The sequence below is a fragment of the Diadema setosum genome, chromosome 16 (genome assembly GCF_964275005.1).
Source record: "Diadema setosum chromosome 16, eeDiaSeto1, whole genome shotgun sequence".
NCBI lineage: Eukaryota > Metazoa > Echinodermata > Echinoidea > Diadematoida > Diadematidae > Diadema > Diadema setosum.
This window is the reverse complement of record NC_092700.1, coordinates 19,942,465-19,963,576: the sequence shown is the minus strand read 5'-3', so window position 1 is coordinate 19,963,576 and position 21,112 is coordinate 19,942,465. Positions and strand designations below refer to the sequence as shown.

Here is a 21,112-nt window from a genome sequence, read left to right as displayed (position 1 = left end):
CGACAAGATGTATCCATTTAAATAATTTAACCTCAAAAACATATTTTTGCACCAGAATCATGAAGATGCATCCATTTGTTTTAAAGATATATGAATAGCATGTAGAGCGGCAGCCATGTTTTTTTTTTTCAAAATGGCTGCTAATAAGTAGGTTGCCATGGTTTTATCCTCTAGAAAATCATTTTATTGGAATCCTTGACCCTCAAAACCTATACTATGGTACAAGAATCACGACAATCGGACTTATAGTTTGCAAAATACACAGCATTGCTATATCACATGGCGGCCATTTTGAAAAATGGCCGCCACAGCCGCCACAGGCAGAATCAGAGTGGCTTCCATATCAGAAATGACTTGTATTGGCATCATGTACATGTGTACCAAGTATGGTGCTTTTACCATAATGTGCATGATTCACCCTATTATATGCTCTATATCCGCTAGACTATAACGAAAGCAATACGTGTAGCACTTTCCCTTCCTTCCCTTCTTCCATCGAAGGGGTCATCACAACCAAGTGGCGCATCCACGCGGGGCGCGCCCCCTTTAATTTTTGTTAAAACAAAAGATATAAAAAGAAAAATAGAAGCGGCGTGCTGGTCCTCCTTTAAGTTTTTAAAGCCCCCCCCCCCCCCTTTACGGAATTCCTGAATCCGCCCCTGCAACCCATTGATAATGTGTTTAAGCTGTATATTATGCAGAATCACGTTATATACTTGTCGAAACTGTTATTGATGCAAGCACGCCCTCTTCTGTATGGTATTCATCGTTCTTTACACGTTGTTTCTATTGTATTACCTACACTGGATTCCTCGCAATCAAAATTTAGAATAAAGGAGGATTCCACTTGCTCTGTGATGATAATATAATAATAAGGGATTACACTTAATCATTTAGTTTGGGTGGATAGTAATAACTTTTCTTTAATTTTCCCTAATATCATAATTGAAAGTATATTTCGTATTGTTGTAATCATTGTTATCATTATTGTTATTATCATTATTATTATTATTATCATTATTATTATTATTATTAGTATTATTTTCATTATTATTATTATCGTCATCATCATTATTATTATTATTATTATCATCATCATCATCATCATTTTTTATTGTTACTACTTTTTTTTATCATCATTAGTACTATTAAATGGTTCATTATAATTGAAATTATAATAAATTAGTGATACCATCGCATTGCTACATTATCATTTGATATTGTTAATATGATTCATTGTTTTACTTGAGAATACGATTCTTGCACTTACAACGAACTAATGCATGTACGAGATTTCCCTTGTTTGTCTTCCACTAGCTTTTCATTCTCTGTTTCCTTATTCGTCGGCATGTATAGGAATGATTGCAGAACTGTATGTGTGATGCTGCTGCCAATTTATGATTTTGTAATACAATGTAATATGACAACATCGATAGTATAACCGCGTGTACTGTAACGGTAGACAAAATCATGTTTGTTGTTATTATGATTGTTCGAACTTTTAAGAAAAACGACTCTTTGATACTAATGAAACTAGGAGCTGAGAAACGCAGTTTCCTTGTGTATTTTAAAAGAAGAAAGGGGGAAGGGAAGTGCGGGAGAGAAGGTCCTGGGATGGGGGATAGAGGGAGAGAGGGAGGTGGGCGGTGGTTATGCGACTGAACTACTATTAGAACGGTTGTGTGGGATACACAAAGGAGAAAGTGCGTGACTACATTAATTGAGGGGGATAATTGTATTCCTTAAAATAATCATATTCCCACGCCATCTGATGACTGTAAACTGCGTACAGACACGACAGCATTCTAATTTTTACTATAATGGTTTAGGTTACAACTGTACGGATATCAAATCACATTATTTTTATGCTGCAGTCGACTTGCTAAAAAAAGAGGGAGCCCTCACCTTTCTTAAAGATGTTATAACACGAAGTGAGCACCCACTATAATATTACCCACTTATCTTTTTCGATTTCGGGCCTTCGGATCACATCGGGGGAGTTATCCCTTCCTCAACTATCACAAAGAAAGAAAGAAAAATCAAATGGTTTAAGCATTATCATCAGATTATTGTAAATAACATCAGCTGCAATTGACGGAGATGGCCCACTTTAAAATGCTTATGCAACAACAAAAGGACAACAATCGCATGATATAATTTTGATTTTGATGACTATTATAAGAGGTGAAATTGATATCAAAATTATGCATAATGATCTGACTTCAATAGCAGACTCCTGGTCGTCAACCCAAAACAAACAAACAAACAAACAAACAAACAAACAAACAAACAAACAAACAAACAAACAAACAAACAAGCTGCAAAGACATGTCAGTATTATCGTTCGACAAACCTTGCAGTGCAGTGAAAATTGAAAATCTGTGTATTCTAGTTATCTGATTTTCTCATTACGGAGACGTATAATGATTGATAATGTATAGATAGGGCCAGGCGTCGAGCAATGTTGAATTTCGCACAACATGCTCTTTCCATTCAAAGTATTCAAGATTAGTAATCGTTGACGTTAATAGAATAGACTAATCTGCAGAGTTTCAGGCAATTTGTCGAGAGAGGACAAACAGAATTTAGTTGATTTCATTCCCGTAACTCCTCTTCGGAGAGGATCATTATTTTTGTCTCTGCAGCAGTAAAAATGCATCCAAGTTACCAGCTCAAGAGATGATCTCATAATGATAAATAATAATCATGTTCCTGCTTTAATTTCCTCTGCGTGTGGATCGAAACTTGCTTCCTTGTTGTTCATAGTTTTCTTCAGTAATGGGTTTACTGTCCACGAGAAGACTGCAAAATGCAAGCTTGGCTTCTCAGCACGTCTCCTTCTTTATTCCTGCAATTTTAAGTTTAATTCAATATCATCAGAAAGTGATAATATCAATATTTTCACAGTACCCTTGGGCATGTGAGCGTGGTTGTGATGACTTCTGACCAACAGATGGCGCTCAGTCCAATCACTTTGATTGACATGATGGATTGACGTATCGTTTCAGTCGTCGCATGACGTATGACTTCACGGTGATGACATCGACATTTCGCGAGTGTCAAGGCGAGAGTCAACATGGCTGCCGGCATGAGTCGATTCTGGGCCTGTGCCGAAATCGTATCTCAAATGATTTTGAGGAGAGGAGCAGCCTCTTTTACGGGGAAGGAGGCACACTTGCCAAAATTTGTGAAAATCGTCGAGGTCGGTCCACGTGACGGTCTTCAAAACGAAAAGGTAACGGCGGAACGAAGAGACGACGACAGTTACGCTGTCTCGTACAGTCCCACACATTCAATTTTGTGTCGGGCTTCTGACAGTTTGTCAAGTTATAATTTAGGCACCTAACGTTAAACCCTAAACTTAAGAGAACGTTAGTTTATGTTTGTTTTTTTTTTTTTTTAAATATTTCTATTACAATTGATGGTACAATTTCTGGGCACTAATTAATCCCGTTTGCGCAGCGGTTCATATCATTGTCTACATAGAATATCATCATGATCATTCATTGCTCAAAACAACTCGCCCTTTTTATTTGACTAGCCCGACCAGACGCTGTTAATACGCTACGCGAATACAGCGTCTGACCAGCGAGCGGGCACCTTCAAAGTGGGGAACCACAACACAACTACAAAACTTATGAAAATTTATACGTTCTTTATAAACTGTGTACACGTTACCAAACGTTACTCACCTTAAACTAAGTGCATGTTTGTATTAGAGAAGGTTCGTAAGTCCATTGTTGAGAGCCCTCGTGATAAGTCCGTGGAACCAAAAAATGATACTTTCTGGCGGATTCCCTAACCCCGTCGGGGTTCATTGTTGCAGAATTCAAAATGGCGCCTTGATCTCTGCGGAAATCTTTTGCGTGCGTGCGATGCGCTGCTTGAGTGTTGGTGTAGAAGCACGGTCGACAGCAGCGCGACCTTTTGAAAGGGCATTCAGATCATGTGACCTCCCGGATATTGGAAATGGCCTGGCGTGAAAGACGATGTAGGCCTACCGTTCGTGAACCGTTCACACATGCTGCATATAACCATCATTTTAGGTAAGTTATTAAATCTAAATTTCAATATTCATAGCATAGATATGAAGTCTCATTATCATTTTGTTCGTCAGATGAGTTTGAAGTGACAAAAAATGATCTAAAGTATCAAAATTCAATCCGATCGCATGCGATCGTTAAACCCTCTTCGTGTTTGGAGCTTCGCTGGTACAGCCCTGTCGCGCTACGTATGTACAGCGGCGACTGGGCTGTGTATAGTTACCTTTTGACTTGCCTTGACTTTTTATGACAGTGTGCTGTAGCGTAACTTTGTTAGGCATATAAAGAGAGTCTGGACATTGATAAATTGCATGCCATGTCGTTCCCCAGCGTATTACATGTAAGAAGGTAGCGTGTACGCTCATACATAATGATGAAAGCAGACCAAGGCAAGGGATAGTGAACAATTGGCACTGTGTATATGTATGAACGCACATTAGCATTACGACATGGCTCCACGAAGATCAAGGGATCAGGGACTTGTTTTGACCAGTCACTGATCACTGGCTTCAAAACTCATATGCCGAAAACCGAGTTGGCCAGACTCTCTTTAGATTCAATATACACCCAGAATACGGCACTGTCTTATGAGCAATCAGGGCACCCTCAGCATACGCTTGCCTGCGCAATCTGAAACAAGTTAGCCACCTACTGTAAATAGTATTTAATATTATGTGATGAAACCTTCAAGCAACTGCACTGTGGGAGCAAAAGATTGGTGACAATGGTGTACCAATATTAAAAGATGATTTATGGCAAGTTGAATGAAGTCTGGTGAGAAGTGCAGTTACTAGATCGCACATGACCACGCACAGTCTGACAGACAGACAGAGACAGATGGTGGATAGACAGATTTTTTTTTTTTAGTTTTCATTATACATACAACATGTTACCTATGGATACCTATGGAAGATTCTGAATGCAGGCTGAGCCTCTGTATTCAGATCCAGGTTCAGTCCTTGAGATGAGCTGGGTCGTGACCAGGTGGCGTGGCATCGAACTTAAATTTTATGGGTTCATTGTCCCAGAATTTATCCAAACCAATTTCAAAACTGAAGACGCTGGGTGCATCTATTAAATTTCTTGGTAAACTATTCCATGGTTTTGTGATAACGCATGTAAAATGAATTTCTTCTTGTAGTGGTATGTGATCGAAAAATATATAACTTTTTGCTATGTCCTCTTGTGCATTTGTTTATTAGACCCAAGTCAGGCACTACTTCCTGATCATATTTATGAAATAATTTAAATGCTTCAATCATGTCACCTCTCACCCTGTGGTATGCTAAAGTTGAAAGTCTGAGGTGCCTCAATCTCTGTTCATATTAAGATAAAGGTCTTATTTCACGTACTAATTTTGTGGCCCTCCGTTGGACATTTTCTAAAGCTATATATGTTTTTTTCAAATAAGAACTCCATACCGCATGGGCGTATTCTAAATGAGGTCTTACCAAAGCTTTGTATAACAATAAAAAATTGTCTTTGTTTAGATAAACAAATGTGCGTCTTATTAAGTTCATAATATTATTGGCTTTGTTTATTTGTTCCTGAAAATGTTGTTCAAACTTAAGTTTAGAATCAACTGTGACTCCTAGGTCCTTGCATGAATCTATGTGTGAAAGATAATATACAGTGTTTCCAATATTTATACAGTGTAATCATAAAAGTTATCTTGGTTGTTGCACTGCATGTAGACGTCTCTCCTACACTACAGATCTAGGAATCTAGAGTTCTGTATTCTCCATTTATTCCCACAGAGAATAAGATTATGGAAAGAGCTAGCATGTTTGAGAAGCTCTGCTGTAGGGCAAGTGGGGGGGGGGGGGGGGGGCAAAAATTGTCAAATTTTGATCTCTCTTTTTTTGTGTGTGTTTGTGTGTATTTCTCATCTTTTTGAGCCAGGTTGTTGTTCCAACTGAGACGAAGATCAAACTCATTGATCGCTTGGCTGACACAGGACTGAGTGTGGTGGAGGCAACAAGCTTTGTATCACCGAAATGGGTGCCACAGGTAGATTTCATTGCTTCTAACAATAAGTTTGTTAAACTTCATGATGTTCATCTGCTTAGACTGCAAGAACCAACCTTTACACACCTTCTTTTGTATTCAGTCAGTTTTGGGTGTAGTTGATAGTAATTGTAAAACATAGATGCTTTACATCCATACTTTTTCAATTTGAGGTCCACTTTAGCTCCTACAGACTTTTTGGAGCCCTAGTTAGATCAAATCATGAGCCTTTTTTATTGTATTTCTGGCCGACATTGTGGCCCACCTGTAAGAGTTCATGGCCCACTATTTGTCTGCGGCCCACTGGTTAAGAAGCACAGCTTAACCCTAACTAGGCCGGGGGGGGGGGGGGGGGGGGCCTCCGAGGCCCCCCCCCCTCGACGTTCCGAGCGATGTATCGCTAACGCGAAAAGCTATCGCCGCGACGTTTCATGACTTTTTTCTTTTGAGTCTCCCGCATCTTTTGACACCAAATTTGCAATGCCCGGGTGCGCGGTTCCGAAGTTGCGCATAAATATGTATGTGCATGTCAGACCAAAAATTGCTCAAAAACATGAATTCGTGTACAATTTCAATGCAAACTGTGCTTACAGGCAAATTTCATAAAAGTATGATTATTTTGGGGTTTTATTGATTAAAATCAATCAATAACATATTTTCTTGATCGGAACAATGTCGCGGACAAGTTTAATCGAAAAAACAATGAAAAACATAAAGTCGAAAAAACAAAGAAATACATAAGAAATTCAAAAAAACAATAATATACTTAAGAAATTTTTATGATGGCACAATTTTTTTCTCTTATATTTGCTCAGGACACTAAAAAGAACATTTACACAAAAAATGTGTCCATTTTGAGCTCTATTTAGTGATTTATACCAAATTGTCTGATTTCATGCATCATTATGCATAAATTAGCATAATTTAGCATAAATGATAATTTTTAAAAAAATTTAATTTTGTGATACTTTAGATTACATCATAGGCAATGTGTGTGCCAATTTTCGTCGCGATCGTGTGGTCAATGGCCGAGATCTGGAGGGGGGGGGGGGGGCCTGGGAGGCCCCCCCGGCTCTATGATCTACCTAAATAGCCCGGCCTAGTTTGCATAGGGTTAACATGCTTTGGTACTACAGGTGTAGCTCATTGAAAACGGAGTACTGGTATCATTACTGTATTATGGGTAATTTCCTCTCAAAACCTTTTGTTGTTGTTTTTTTTTTTTAATTCATTATTACTTTTGACAAGCTTACATGCTACTTGTACAAGATTTGGAGTTAGTGAGACATTGTTTGCCCTTGATGCTTATATTTGATGTGTGTAATACTGTATACGTTGTTATTTTCGCGTACAGATATTTTCACGAATGAGGAGGTCATGGACATTTTCGCGAGATGTTGTTTTTGCGAATTGACACAGAGGCCTACATAAGTGCACTAGTATCTTAGCGTATGGTGACATTTTCGCGTGTTGTTAAATTCGCGGTCCAACTGAGATTTGCGAAAATAACAGCTTATACAGTACTGTATGCCATATTCTATGTTGTTATACATCAAGATATTGTCATGTTTTTTTTTTTTTTTTTTTTTTTGCAATGCACTGAACATGGCGAATAAAGTGGGTGCAATATTAAGGCCTCACATTTCATAGTGCCATTGATGTTGTGTGCTGACAAGTTGTGAATTGTAGTGAAGGAGCAAATGCTTACAGTGCTTGAGTGCTTTCTCCACAGATAGGAACAGAAGTTAATTGTCAGTGATCAGAAATGACCTAATCCCTGTAATCCGTATTGTGTTACCATGACCTTCCTGCTGGACTGTTAGGCACATTTCTACATCATGAGTGGGCTTGCTATGTATCTTTACAACTACAAATTTCAAGTTTCGATGGCTTATTGAATGCTAGAAAAAACACAACAGCATGGCAGGTTAAGCTCGGTACCTGTTCAAATAAAGGGTCATACAGGTTTCTTTAAATGTTTCCCCTTAGGGAATTGAAGGCCAACCTGCAATGAGATATTCCCTATCAAAGTTGAAAAAATATATGCAAAATTTAACCAAAAACCAAAGAAAGATCTTTCTTAACCCAACAAATATTAAACCAAGTTTGGTTCACATGCAAGTAGTAAGGCAGGTGAGGACTAAAGGTTCATGTATAGCTACAGGATGGTTTGATACAGTCATTCCTTGTGGGGGTCAAAGGAAGGAAAAAGAATAGATGATTCCTTCATCTCCATGAAGAACAGATGGAGTTCTTTGTATTCATGTTCCATAGTTATACAGCAGTATAGGAGAAAGCTGCAGTACTAGCTAGTTTGTTGTTGGATATGGTTGCACAAAAAACAACAACAACATTGAATTTGATAGTCGAGTGATCCGTGAATGGGAATGTTGCACACTCTGCCCTGCCACTATATGACATTGTGTCATTTTTCTGTTGTGCAACAGATGGGCGATCACAGAGAAGTGCTGACTGGAATCACGAGGAGACCCGGTGTGAGCTACCCCGTCCTGACCCCCAACCTGCAGGGATTCCAGTCGGCCTTGGAGGCAGGTGCTGAGGAAGTGGCCATCTTTGGGGCAGCCTCAGAATCCTTCAGCAAGTACGGGGTCTCAACTTCTCGTCTGACTTATTGTTGATGTCGTTCGTGTTACCAATGCCAATAAAAGAAGATTCATGACAGCTCTGTATTGAAGCTAGCATTCCACGCTGCCATTTGTTGTTGATGTTGTGAATCCAAAGGCCTTGGTGACCCAAAATACATTTGGAGTCAGTAGTTATTGGGGCAGTGTCAAACTTTGGTTGTCATGACAACCTCTTGTTGCATCTTCTTGTAATATCACTTGTTGAAGGATGCACTCTCTCTCTAAACAAAAATGAGAACAAACAAACCAGAAAAAAGAAACATGAAACCCTACCAGTTTTCCTGTTAGGACTCCAAAACCTGTCCAATTCTTTGTCAGTGACACTCTCGGAGGACTTGAATGTCTTGGAATGCAGTCTAGAGGAAAATAACTTTGCCTGCCATCGTTTATGTGGAGATAAGCAGAGTTTGAAGTACCCCTGAAGTAGTGGTATCTGCTGTGGATAATGTTTGTAGAAATAACTGAAATAGGACAGACCATGTCTTGATTCGATCTTCTGTTTGATCATCATGTTTTCTTCTGATTTATTGTTGCTCATGCAATTTGTACTTTAAAATAGATATCATTTATTATTATTAAAGCAAAGTTTTGTCTCTCAGTCCTACTGAATGGTGTAAAATAAGTTCTTGAGTCACAGTGAAATTACAGGCAATGCCTAATGAAAAGAATGTTTTAAGATATTCCCAAGACTACATCATATGTTAGAAGCCATTCAGAGGCCCTGAAATACTCTACATTACATTTGTGTATATCTCTTCAAAAGTCTGCGATATCAACATTATTCTCTCGTTGCACCATGCTTAACCTAAGTATCAGTAGCTTTTGAAATGACAATTATTTTACAGATTCTTTGCAATATTGTCCCATTTCATCCTTCACTGGAGATATATCAACAATGGTGGCATGATGATATACTGTGATTATGGTGTGCATTTCCATGCATTTTCTCAGGAAGAACATCAACTGCTCAATAGAAGAAAGCTTGGAGAGATTTTCTGCCGTGATGGAAGCTGCGCAGAAGGCAAAGGTCAAGGTCAGAGGTTACGTGTCTTGCGTGCTGGGGTGTCCCTATGAGGGCAGGATCGAACCTGCAGCTGTTGCTAAGGTGAGCACAAGAAATCTACACCCAATGCTGTTTTCAGAGACCTGTTTCTGGAAGAATGTCTATGGATTTTGCGAGTTCTGTTTTGAGATCAGGAAAGCTGTAGTTGCATTATTAGATCAGCTACCTCTCCAAATGGCTGTGACATACACGTCATTGTGACCTTGCATCACAAAACAAACAAAAATTTGTGCATCCCCATTTTTTTGTGAGGACCCAAAACAGCTGAAATGGGTCCTGTTGGTCAATCTTTACTTTTTTGATATCTTCTAAAAGAACGATCTTTCATCTACGTGATTCTAAAGTTTGGGATCGTAAGGTGAATTCAAAACTGTGTTTTTTTAGCAGTTTTCTATAACTCGTTTTAGCTGAATAATGTGATTGGGTATGTCTTTAGGATCCCTCATCATTTCCTCAAAACCCTGTATACACTCTTTCCTTTTAACTAATAACTTCTGAAAAGATAATGGTATGGCTTTGAAAGTTGGAAGTAGCCATGAACAGAATGTGCTTAATGAATGTGCAAAATTGTAGCATAATCAGATAATACCTTCATTGTTGTTGCTCAGAGCTTTACATCCTGTATTTTGTCCCATGATTGCAAAGTGAATAGACTTGAATAGAGTGCGTACTTTCTGCCAATTATTTTGATAGGTTAGGAAAGTCCATTTGTATTGAGTTAGACATCATTTTAAAGCTTAGAGTTTGCTCGTTCAGAATCTGTCCACATCTAAAAATTCTTATCTGGCGACCTTTTTGTTGGTTTTTTGATGCAGGGGCACAATTATAAAATCCTTCTCATTAGTGAGTTTGTCAGATCTTCCAGGACTTCATTGTTACCTCTGCCAAGGAAGGAGGTTAAGTGATCATTGGTGTTGGTTTGTCTGTTTGCAAAATAACTCAAAAAGTTGTGAACGGATTTGAATGATATACAGGAAAAGTTGATAATGATACAAGGAACAGATGATTAAATTTTGGTAGTGATCCTGGAATGTTTATGGATTTTGGAAGTATTTTTGATCTTTTAGCATAAAATTATAAGGTAAATGAATTTGGGAGTTTTAGCTGCGTGTTCTGGAAGTTTACTTACGCGCACTAAAGGGCATGCTCTGCTGGTGACGTAAACACAAGGCTTCTTTATTGGGAAATTGCATGCATATTTTGTGGAAATGAGTCGCTGGCTTGGCGGAAATTAATCAAAATTGCAAAAAGATAACATCCATGTTGATGACCATTAAGTAGAAGCATCGTTTTGTTTTAAAATTCAAGTCCGTATTTGTGATATTCAAAATCAAGTCGGGTTTTTTGTTATATACTTGCCTCTTGATATACAAAGTCTTGTCACCCCATGGGGATGTTTTCAAGTCACACTGTAACAAGTGCCTCTGCTCATCTTATTCGTTGGTGGTGTGTGCAGGTTGCTGATAGGATGTTCAAGATGGGCTGCTACGAAATATCCCTGGGAGACACGATAGGAGTGGGCACCCCTGGCGCCATGCAGGCGCTGCTGGAAGCAGTACTAGAAACCATCCCAGTGGAGCGGGTAGCTGTCCACTGCCACGACACCTATGGGCAGGCCCTGGCCAACATCCTTGCTGCACTGCAGGTGAGAATTACTGGACAGTATTTCCCCCAAAGAAATTACAATCCGATTTCCGCATTGATAGCTTTCAATACGATTAAACCGTCTGAATGTTATTTCAGGGTTTAAAGATATAACATCTTACTTACATTTTGCAGAAAACCACATTCAATTTGATAAAGTGGTCACAGAGAAATGTTGATCGTTGTAAATCATGTCATGGGTCTGTTTCTTCCAAGTTCAGCACTTGGATGCTTGTGGAACTGCAAATTCATGTGTGAACACAATGGACAGATCTCGGAGGGAAGGGATTCCTGACGTGCTTAACAAAGATCCTCATTTCTCTTTGACCACTGAAGGAAATGGGATGGGGTCTCTGTAAGATGTGGATAATAAGTTACAGTTTCATACCCTGAAATTGTAGTTGGATTGATTCAGTGTTTTTAAAGTTACTATTGTGGAGGGTCCCGTTGTAATTTTTTTTTGTTAGACATGCGGTATACTTACTTATTAACCCGTTCCATACGGGAATCTGTTGGCCTGTGTATTAAGTCTATGGGGATTTCAGAATTCAGTACAGAATGGGTTAAAATTGGTTTCTCATTGGTGTTGAGACTAGGCGGTGACTTGGCGGCGACTCAAGTCTTGCTGGTCACAGAGATGTCTCTGCAACATTGCCGTGATGTCTCTTGCAGACTGGCCTGGTCTCTGTTGAGTAGAGAGAGAATAAAACATGATTAGATTTTTCTGGAGGCTCTTTCCCCGTCTTCAGCTAGTCTCGACATCTTGGACACATCACGGGGACACCCCTGCGGCTTAACCCTAAAAGGGTCACATCAGTGAAAGTTTGAGAAAAATCGGACAATCCATTCAAAATTTATGAATTTTGAAGTTTCAAATGCCGCCATCGCTGGATGAGAAGACTACTACAGCTTGTGATGTAACATGCATAGAACTGTATAAAGAAAATATAAAGAAAATTCAACATTTTTTCACTTTTCTCGCATACTAAAAGAGCACTTGACTTGCCTCTTTCAGTATGCAGGGGGAATAATATAACCCTTCACATTCATCAGTAACAAGTCATTAGAAAATTTTGTGGAATTCTCTTTATATTTTCCTTATATTGTTCGACACATGTGACATCTTACAATGTAGTAGTCTTCTCATCCAGCAGTGACTGCACAGAAAAAAAAACTTTTGGAGTCAAAAAGGGCCTGAGTATTCGATCGTACCAGAATCTTCATCAGAGGCAAAATGACAAACAGGCAGAGAAAACAATCACATAAAAGGGCTACATAAAACAAGAACAGTCAAGGGAGGGCTAGGGACACAGAATACAGAAAACAAAAGGGAAAACAGGCAGGGAAAGCAATCACATATAAGGACTATGCACAACAAGAACAGTCATGGGAGGGCTAGGGACACAGAACAGAGAAAACAAAAGGGAAGGGTTGGAGGTCCTGGGCAAGGAGCCCAACAGGTATTATTATTCTATATACGTTGGATACTTGCATTTGTTGGTTGATTCTCACTTTCATTTTGTTGCCCCTTGGTACACCAGATAAAGGCCTGCTGTTTACTCAGCCACCCCTCCCCCCCCCATGCTGTTGCTATTTTACTCTTTTCCTTTCTTTATCCCTCTGTTGTTCCTTATCTTGTTTCATGTTGCCTCCCTATTCATCCTTATCCTTCACAGGTTGCCCCCCTCAGTTGGTCCTCGGGATCATCACTGACCCTCCTCTGCCTTTTGTCTGTCCATCCCTCCTGCTTTAATCCCCCTCCCTTTACCTGTTGGGCTCCTCATGACCTCCAATCCTTCCCTTTTGTTTTCTTTGTTCTGTGTCCCTAGCCCTCCCCTGGCTGTTCTTGTTGTGTGTAGTCCTTATATGTGATTGCTTTCCCTGCCTGTTTTCTCTTTTGTTTTCTATGTTCTGTGTCCCTAGCCCTCCCCTGACTGTTCTTGTTTTGTGTAGTCCTTGTATGTGTTTAGCCTCTGATGAAGATTCTGCTAGGATCGAAAGTTCATTTCCCTTTTGACTCCACTTTACTACATTGGCTCGCTGCTGTTGGATAAGCAGTTTTCAGCAGCCTTTTTTGCTACACTTAGAAAAAACTTTTGAACGGTTTGTTCAATTTTCCTCAAACTTTCACGAACATGTTCTCCTATAATATTGCTGCATTCTCTCAATCCACATGTACATGTGACCCTGCATCACAAAACCAACAAAAATTCGCAAGGCATTAATTTTTATTTAAGGGCAGATTCTGAAAGAGCAGACTCTAAGCTTTAATTTGATGTATAACTCGATTCAAATGGACTCCCCTAACCTATCTATATACTGAAGGAAACCACACACTCAGGAAAAGTGTGAACTGAGGAAAGCGGCTCTGAAGTGCAGGTTCTATTCAAGCAACTAATCTTTACCAAGTGGTGCTAATGGGCCAAAAACAGGATGTAAACCACCGGAGCAACAGCAATGGAGGGATTATCAGATTAGGCTGAAATTAAGTATGCTCTATTAACACATTCTGTCCATGAATAATGCCAACTTTCAAAGCAGTAGCATTATCCCTTCAAAAGTTACTAGACTTGAAAGTGAAGAGCGTGCAAAGGGTTATCAAGAAATGAATAAGGGGCCTCTCAGACATACCTGATCATATACTCTCCCCCCAAAAGGGTTGTAGACAAACTGCTCAAAACACACTTTCCCATTCATGTTATGATCTCAAACTTAAGAATAACGTAGAAGAAGGATAGCTCTTTCAGAAAATGTGAAAAACTTAAGATTGACTTGGTTGACCCATTTCACCTTTTTTGAGCTCTCACGGAAAATCAAGGGGTGCGACTTTTTGTTTGTTTTGTGGTGCACGGTCACATATGAAGGTAAACTTGTCCTTTAAAAGTGAAGAAGTTAGGCCCTTGTTTGGAGCATCTGAGACACCACTCTCGAATCGCCTTCTTGGTGAGAGCACAAGTAATTTCTTTCTGTCTCTTGAGTCGCACAAGCCCGATCAGTTGCAATAGTCTTGGCAACTTCTTCTCCAGTGAGATAGGCCTTCTTAACCCGTTGACGACGGCATGATTTTGCTACAACGCGCATTTCTCATGGACACTTTCTCGAGTATACTCGGGACTCATCCTTAACGGGTTAATACTTTATATGTCAACTTGCACCATCTGGGGTTGTCGTAGCGAGAAGCAGTAACCAGTGAACTAGTGAATCAATCCAAATACAATTTCAAGGTATGAATCTACATTGTATAACTTATTACCTACACTGTACAGAAGACCCCATCCAATTTGCTTCAGTGGTCAACGAGAAATGGAGATCTTTATAGAGCATGTCAGGAATCCCTTCTCTCCAAGTTTTGTCCATTGTGTTCACACATTAACATGCAGTTCCAAGAACATCCAAGTGCTAAACTTGGAAGAAACAGACCTATTACATGCTTTACAATGATCCTCATTTTTCTGTGACCACTTAACCAAATTGAATGGGGTTTTTTTTGTTGTTGTTGCAAAATGTAGGTAAGAAGTTATAGTTTCATACCCTGAAATAGCATGTATATGAAGAGTTTGTTCGCAAAAACCGATAAGTCCATTTTTGAAAATGTTGAAGTACGGTCTCTGTCATAAAGTAAAAAATACCTTTTAAATGATATATTGGTCACTACATATAAAGGTACATTTTTGAAGTTATGGTCAAAAGAAGCAAAAAACTTCTTATTATTCTCTTTATTTTTCTTGACCTTTAATCGCATATATCTCCATTTGGCAAATATGGATTTATCGGTTTTTGCGAACAAACTCTTCATATTGTTTCATTATTTTGAAAGTTATCAATGCGGAATACGATTGTATTTTTTTTTTTTTTTGATGGGTCATACTGTATGATTTTGCTGTTTGATATATCAAATATCATATTTCTAATGCATATCCACTATGAATATTCGCATACATATTCATTTGCATGCATAAGTGTTGTCTTTTTTAAATGCTTATTCAACATTTCTTATCACTTTCATATTCCCCTGCATAGATGGGTGTGACTGTTGTGGACTCCTCTGTGGCTGGACTGGGCGGCTGTCCCTATGCCAAGGGGGCCTCTGGGAATGTAGCAACCGAGGATGTGGTATACATGCTGAACGGATTAGGAATTGAAACTGTGAGTATTGGTTCTGTGGGAGATGCAGTGCGATGATGTTGATGGTGACAATTGATGATGACAGCCATGGGAGCCATGGTTCGTGAAAAAAAAAAAATAAAGAAAGAAAAAAGGGGAAAAATTGGGGAAAAAAAATCACAACACCAATAAAATTTGAATTTCCAAAGACTCCGCTCTTACATAAAGTTCCCGTCTAAACACTGGCGCAGCAAAAAAAAAAAAGGGGGGGGGGGCGATGGGGGCGGTCGCCCCCTTAAGATTGTGAATAAATCTGAGTGCACAAGACTTATCACTCACATTCTGAAAAATCAATAGTTCCCTCATGTACAAGGGGAATACAGTATCCCCTTTAAATCAACCCTTTCCTCTCTTTTTTTTGTAATTTCCCAAATATTCCGTAAAATATGCGTTTACGAGATTACACGAGATATCTCAATTTCAACTTTAAAAAGGCAAAAACTCCCTCGCACGGGAAAGGTGGGGATAGCACTCTCCCACACTTTCTCCCTGTTTGCCCCCCCCCCCCCCCCCCGTGCATACAAGATTAAAAATTTCCAGATGTTACAACAGAAATGTGTGCCAGATTCAGTTTTAAAAATGGAAAAAAAAAAAAGCTCCCTCGAATATTGGAGGGTTATCTTGCCACCCTCTGTTTGATTGGTCCCCTCTATAGACTTAGTACACTTTGGGGAATAACAATTTCCGAATTTCCCACAAAAAGTGTGCTTCAGATTGCTTTATTTCAATTCTAAAAACACAAAAGCTCTGTCGAGCGGGAGGGGGCATCCCCCTCCCAAACCTCCCCCTCTACCTCATTATAGACTTTGTACATACACACAGATGATGCACGTATGCGGAATAAGAGCTAAATGCTGTGATTTTGCTATAAACACTTCCCTGAAAAAAAGCCCTAATCATTTCCATTATTTTTTTTTTTTTCGGGGGGGGGGGGGGGGGGAGGGAGCTAGAAAAAATCCAAGTATTGCACAAAAAGTTTGCACCAGATCGCTTAATTTCAGGTCTAAAAACGTTAACTCACCTTCTTGGGGGAGGAGAAATATCCCTTATTTACATCCCTGCGTGCATGCCTTTTAAATTCATTGTTTGGTAAGAATTCATACAAGAAGTTTATTTAAAACAATGATACCACTATATAGGCAAATTGTTCAACAATAATCCACATCAAAATATCCTGCTACCTTAAAAAAGTGGTGGCGTTTCAAGTCGATGAAACACGCAAAAACATGTGAGAATGATGATGACTCATCCTAATTACACTGTCAGTAATGATTTTGATGAAAAGGGAGAAATTAAAGAGGAATAATGATTATGGCTGTAACATTTTGTTCAACTGTGTTTTTTATTACTTGTAATCTAGATTCATGAAAACTTGCTTCCGCTTCTTTTTTCTTGCTCTGATTATGAATATATCAGCATGTGAAACTGCCTTATGTTTATATGCAGGAAAATGCCAAATGGTAATTTTGCTCATCATAATGCAATACTGTCATATTATGACTTGTCACCATATGGTAAAGCAAGAAATATTCGCAGCATGAAATTTTTGGATTGGAGCCAGCGGCCTTTTTTTTGGGACACAAAATTTTTTGCAAATTGCCACTGTCATTTCCAATGCATTATAGTGTAGTCAAGAACTTTTGTGTGCTCTTTAATTTTGGGAATCTTAGCTCTTCTGATATTTGCAATATTAAAATAGTAATATGGATTAGTCAAATACAAGTCGAGGATTTGATGAACACAGTGGGGCATCTGTAACATTCTACCATGAGCAGAGTACATTAATTATTATTAGGAATGTTCTCTCGTATGAAAACAGTTTCATGTCAATAAAGTGTCCAATGAGGGAAACAGTGCGTGACACAGCTAGGGCGTGCGATTGGAATAACAGTGCAAATTTGGGTTGATAGCGTTGTTTGCGTGAGGCATCAAAACAAAAATAGCTGTGTGTTGTTGTGCATAGGATGATGCCTTTAGCTTGTGGGTAATGTTGCAGAAACGGCTACCGCAAAAAACTCAAACCAAAGATGGTGCACATTGGTCTCAAAGTACTTTGACTATTAACATGAAACCCATGAGTTACAGATTATGGCATTTGTTGTTTTGAGCACACAATGTACAGAATGTTCTATCGTCAGTGTTTGAAATATCGGTACTCTCTTTGGGAGATTATAATTTGCCTTGATAACATTCCAAATCTGATGGATGAATCATTATGTATGTATACACCCTCCCACCCCAGTCTGCTTCTATAATATTTGCTAGTTACACTTCGAGTTTGTTGTTCAGTTCATCTTTGCTAATCATGATGGGATTTGTCCAAAAATGTGCCCTTTACATGTGTACAGAGCATGATTTCTTAAAGCTTTCTTTTTAAAGGAAAAGGGAAATCAAAGCATTATTGATATCTGTTTGTTCTCTCTGCTCTTGTATCTGCAGGGAGTTAATCTGGAAAAGATTGTTGCTGTTGGTCAGTTCATTTCCAGGGAGCTAGGCAGGCAGAATACTTCCAAAGTGGGCTGTGCAATGAGCAAGCTATGAAAGAACCGCCCAAGCTGATGCACGTTTGTCTGTCCTAGACTTTTGAGGAGGCCCTGTGACACTGGATAGATTGGTGATGGTGTAGACTAAGGGTATGTTTGAGCCCTCTTTTTGACATACCATACCCCTGTCAGAGGAGCGCTCGAATGCTCCTTGAATGAACTGAACTGTACCGGTCGAAAAGTGGACCACCTCCCAGTGTGGTCCAAAAGTGTACCATATTGCACTCTTAACATGCCAGAGATTCAGCGCTTAACGCATGCTGGTCCAAAAGTGTACCATACCAGAAGCTGACTGAAGAGCTCGGGTAACGCACACAATTCCATATAATAAGCTGTTGTTTTCATGAGGGTTTAATTTTCACGAATTTTGTGAATCCATGAATTAAGCAACATGCGAAAATGTCGCCACGCACTAGGCTAGTAGTGCACTCCTGATTTGTTTCAATGTCAATTTTGCGAAAGCAACATCTCATGAAAATGTCTGTGACGTCTTTATTTGTGAAATATCTGTATGCAAAAATACCAGCTTATACAGTAGGCCTACACAAATTTTACTCTGTGCATTAGCAATGCCAGTATGCAGTGTTAGCACACAAAGTGATTAACCCCGTTCCTACTCTGCGTGTGATCCTTCTGAATTGAGTCTTGACGAGGTATGTTATCCACACAGAGCACGTGAATGCTCCCAATGTGAACCAGTCTGGTGCGGTACGAGTACGGTATGTGTATTTTGGTTCGCTTTTAGTGTGTGAACATGGCCTACACGTAAGAGCTTTTATGTTGTTATGAATTGGAGTTACATCGGTTTTGGGCTAAAATAGAAGACGATCATTCAGAAAGGTGACAAGTTAGATCCTCTGCTTCCCAATATTTATTGTTTTCATGGAATATGCATTGGTGCATGCTCCAGTGTGTAGGCAAAGAGGTAGAGAAATCATTATATCAACAATCCAGCCATCATTTTAAAGGTCTGCCCCTTGTCAACCATCTCTTCAAATGGATCAAAGGCTTACCGTTAAGTAGCAGCCATTGCTTGCTCACTGTAGGCCTACATCCAAATGTCATAAATGTGTCAGTAATATTAGAGGCGTAATGCTTCTCTGTTTCTTGACAAATTACAATCTCATGAAACTTTTGGTCAAAGTGGTTGCAGATAAAGGACATCGCGCATTGAGATAACAGCGAGCTTTAGATCTGTGATGTGAATGCTTAGAGGATGTTGACTGCGCAAAAAATTGGTGTTCTGCACATGTGTGAGGCTGTTTCTGTTGTCCAAGACAGGAGGCTGTGTCGACTTAGCGTTGGCGTTGCAGATCTAAAAGCTTGCTACTGACAGAAATAAAGTGAAGTCTGTGATTTACTTTATACAGTAAGCAACTTTTGGAGTGTTTATGTGCAGAAATAGATGTACCAGTATTCACATTCAGTGAAATACAGCTCAGTATCTTACACTGTGTTTTGTAATGTAAACACTTATACAACCCCCCCCCCAAAAAAAAAAAAAAATTAAAAGATAATAAAGAAAATAATAATTGCACAATACCGTGGAATTAAGAGTGGCATTTCAAACCTACACAAAATATCCATGCAACAATTGAGAATGAATATGTGTCATGATTACCAATGATTCCACTGCGATGTATGTTTCATCATGCGTAAGTCATGGTGCTTTGATACCATAAACACGTCAGTACTTCATAATGAGAATAGCACCAAGTGAGTTGGACATGTATGGGTATGGTAGTATTTTTCCAATGTGAAGTGGACTGAGTGATCTAATTCACTCCTTTCTTGCCATGGTTGGTGGCCAGAGAGACAACATGGGCAGAATAGGCACCTGTTCAGTGCTGTAATGATACAAGATGTTTAAATGTGTGTGAATGTGTTTGTGTGTGTTCGTGTGTTTGCATACTTTCCTGCCACACGCAGATTGATGCACCAGCTGAATGCTGCAGTGTGTCTGGATGTCGTGTAGCATTTGGCACGGAACCAAGGACATCAAGCCTCTCCGTGCAGAGATGTTGGAGGCAGCATGCTCAAGCTTTTCTTTGTGTTTGGTCTGCTTAATAGGAAGCCGCTTGGTATTGTGTGATAAGAAGACCCAACACAGTGCATATCCTGCCTTGTCTGCACGCACCCTACCTCAATTCATTGTCCTTGGATGAAAAAAAAAGTGTTATTTTCTGCTCCACTTCCATTGGTGACTGGAAGAAATGTAAACATTAAGGGAAAAAAGCTCACCTGTACAATGTATGTGGTTCTCTTTCGTCGTCAAGAAAGATCATTTATATTGTAGCATATCTTAAAGAGCTTGATCAATGTCATTATGTTTGTGTTTGTGTGGGGGAGGTGAGGGGTGGCACAGTGGTGGGTTGGTCCTCTCAAAATACGTAGACCTGTAGATTAATCACAGTTTGTATTGGTTTCTGGTAATAGAAACCACACTTTGTCTCTTAGACACAGATTTTTCATCGCATCATGATTCAAGCGATATTCATGTGTGAGTCTATGGGGGTCCTGAAGGGAGAATCGTAGAATGAAAAAAAAAACAAACAAACAAACAAAACAACTACTAATACTCTTATCATTTTTGTGTGAGGTCTGCGATGTGGTCAAAGGCCAAGTAAAACACATTTTCCTTTTCTGGATGCATTTTCTTCAGAAGTACTTGTTTAAAACTATACTCAAAAAGTTGTTTTTTTTTATTTTAATGTTTAAAAATGTTTTTTTGTACTATGGTTAAATCAACTTTTGGGATTGATGGTTTGTTCCTTGTCATCATAGTATAATGATTATCTTGTTGATAATAATTATTACAAATAATAGTTGTTATGAATATTATTTTTTGAAAAAAAAAAAAACGTTTTAGGAAAGAGAAAGTATCATTTCACCTGTCATCAAAGTTATGAATTTCTAGTTACAAAGTATTACAGTGGATTATAGGAGCCAGAAAAGGCTCAGAATTTAACATTTCTCGTGCATATGCCTCATGAAAATTTCACA

The 21,112-nt window shown here is 39.1% G+C and overlaps 1 protein-coding gene across 1 annotated transcript; it reads left to right on the top strand.

Annotated features, from left to right (window-relative positions):
* Window positions 1-3,067: 3,067 nt before the first annotated feature.
* Window positions 3,068-19,590, top strand: LOC140240153 (hydroxymethylglutaryl-CoA lyase, mitochondrial-like). The gene is made up of 7 exons (XM_072319959.1): window positions 3,068-3,235; window positions 5,946-6,053; window positions 8,498-8,652; window positions 9,647-9,800; window positions 11,215-11,403; window positions 15,423-15,548; window positions 18,006-19,590. Exons 1-7 carry the CDS (start codon window positions 3,077-3,079, stop codon window positions 18,105-18,107), a joined length of 993 nt encoding a protein of 330 aa, XP_072176060.1. The 5' UTR covers window positions 3,068-3,076; the 3' UTR covers window positions 18,108-19,590.
* Window positions 19,591-21,112: the final 1,522 nt, after the last annotated feature.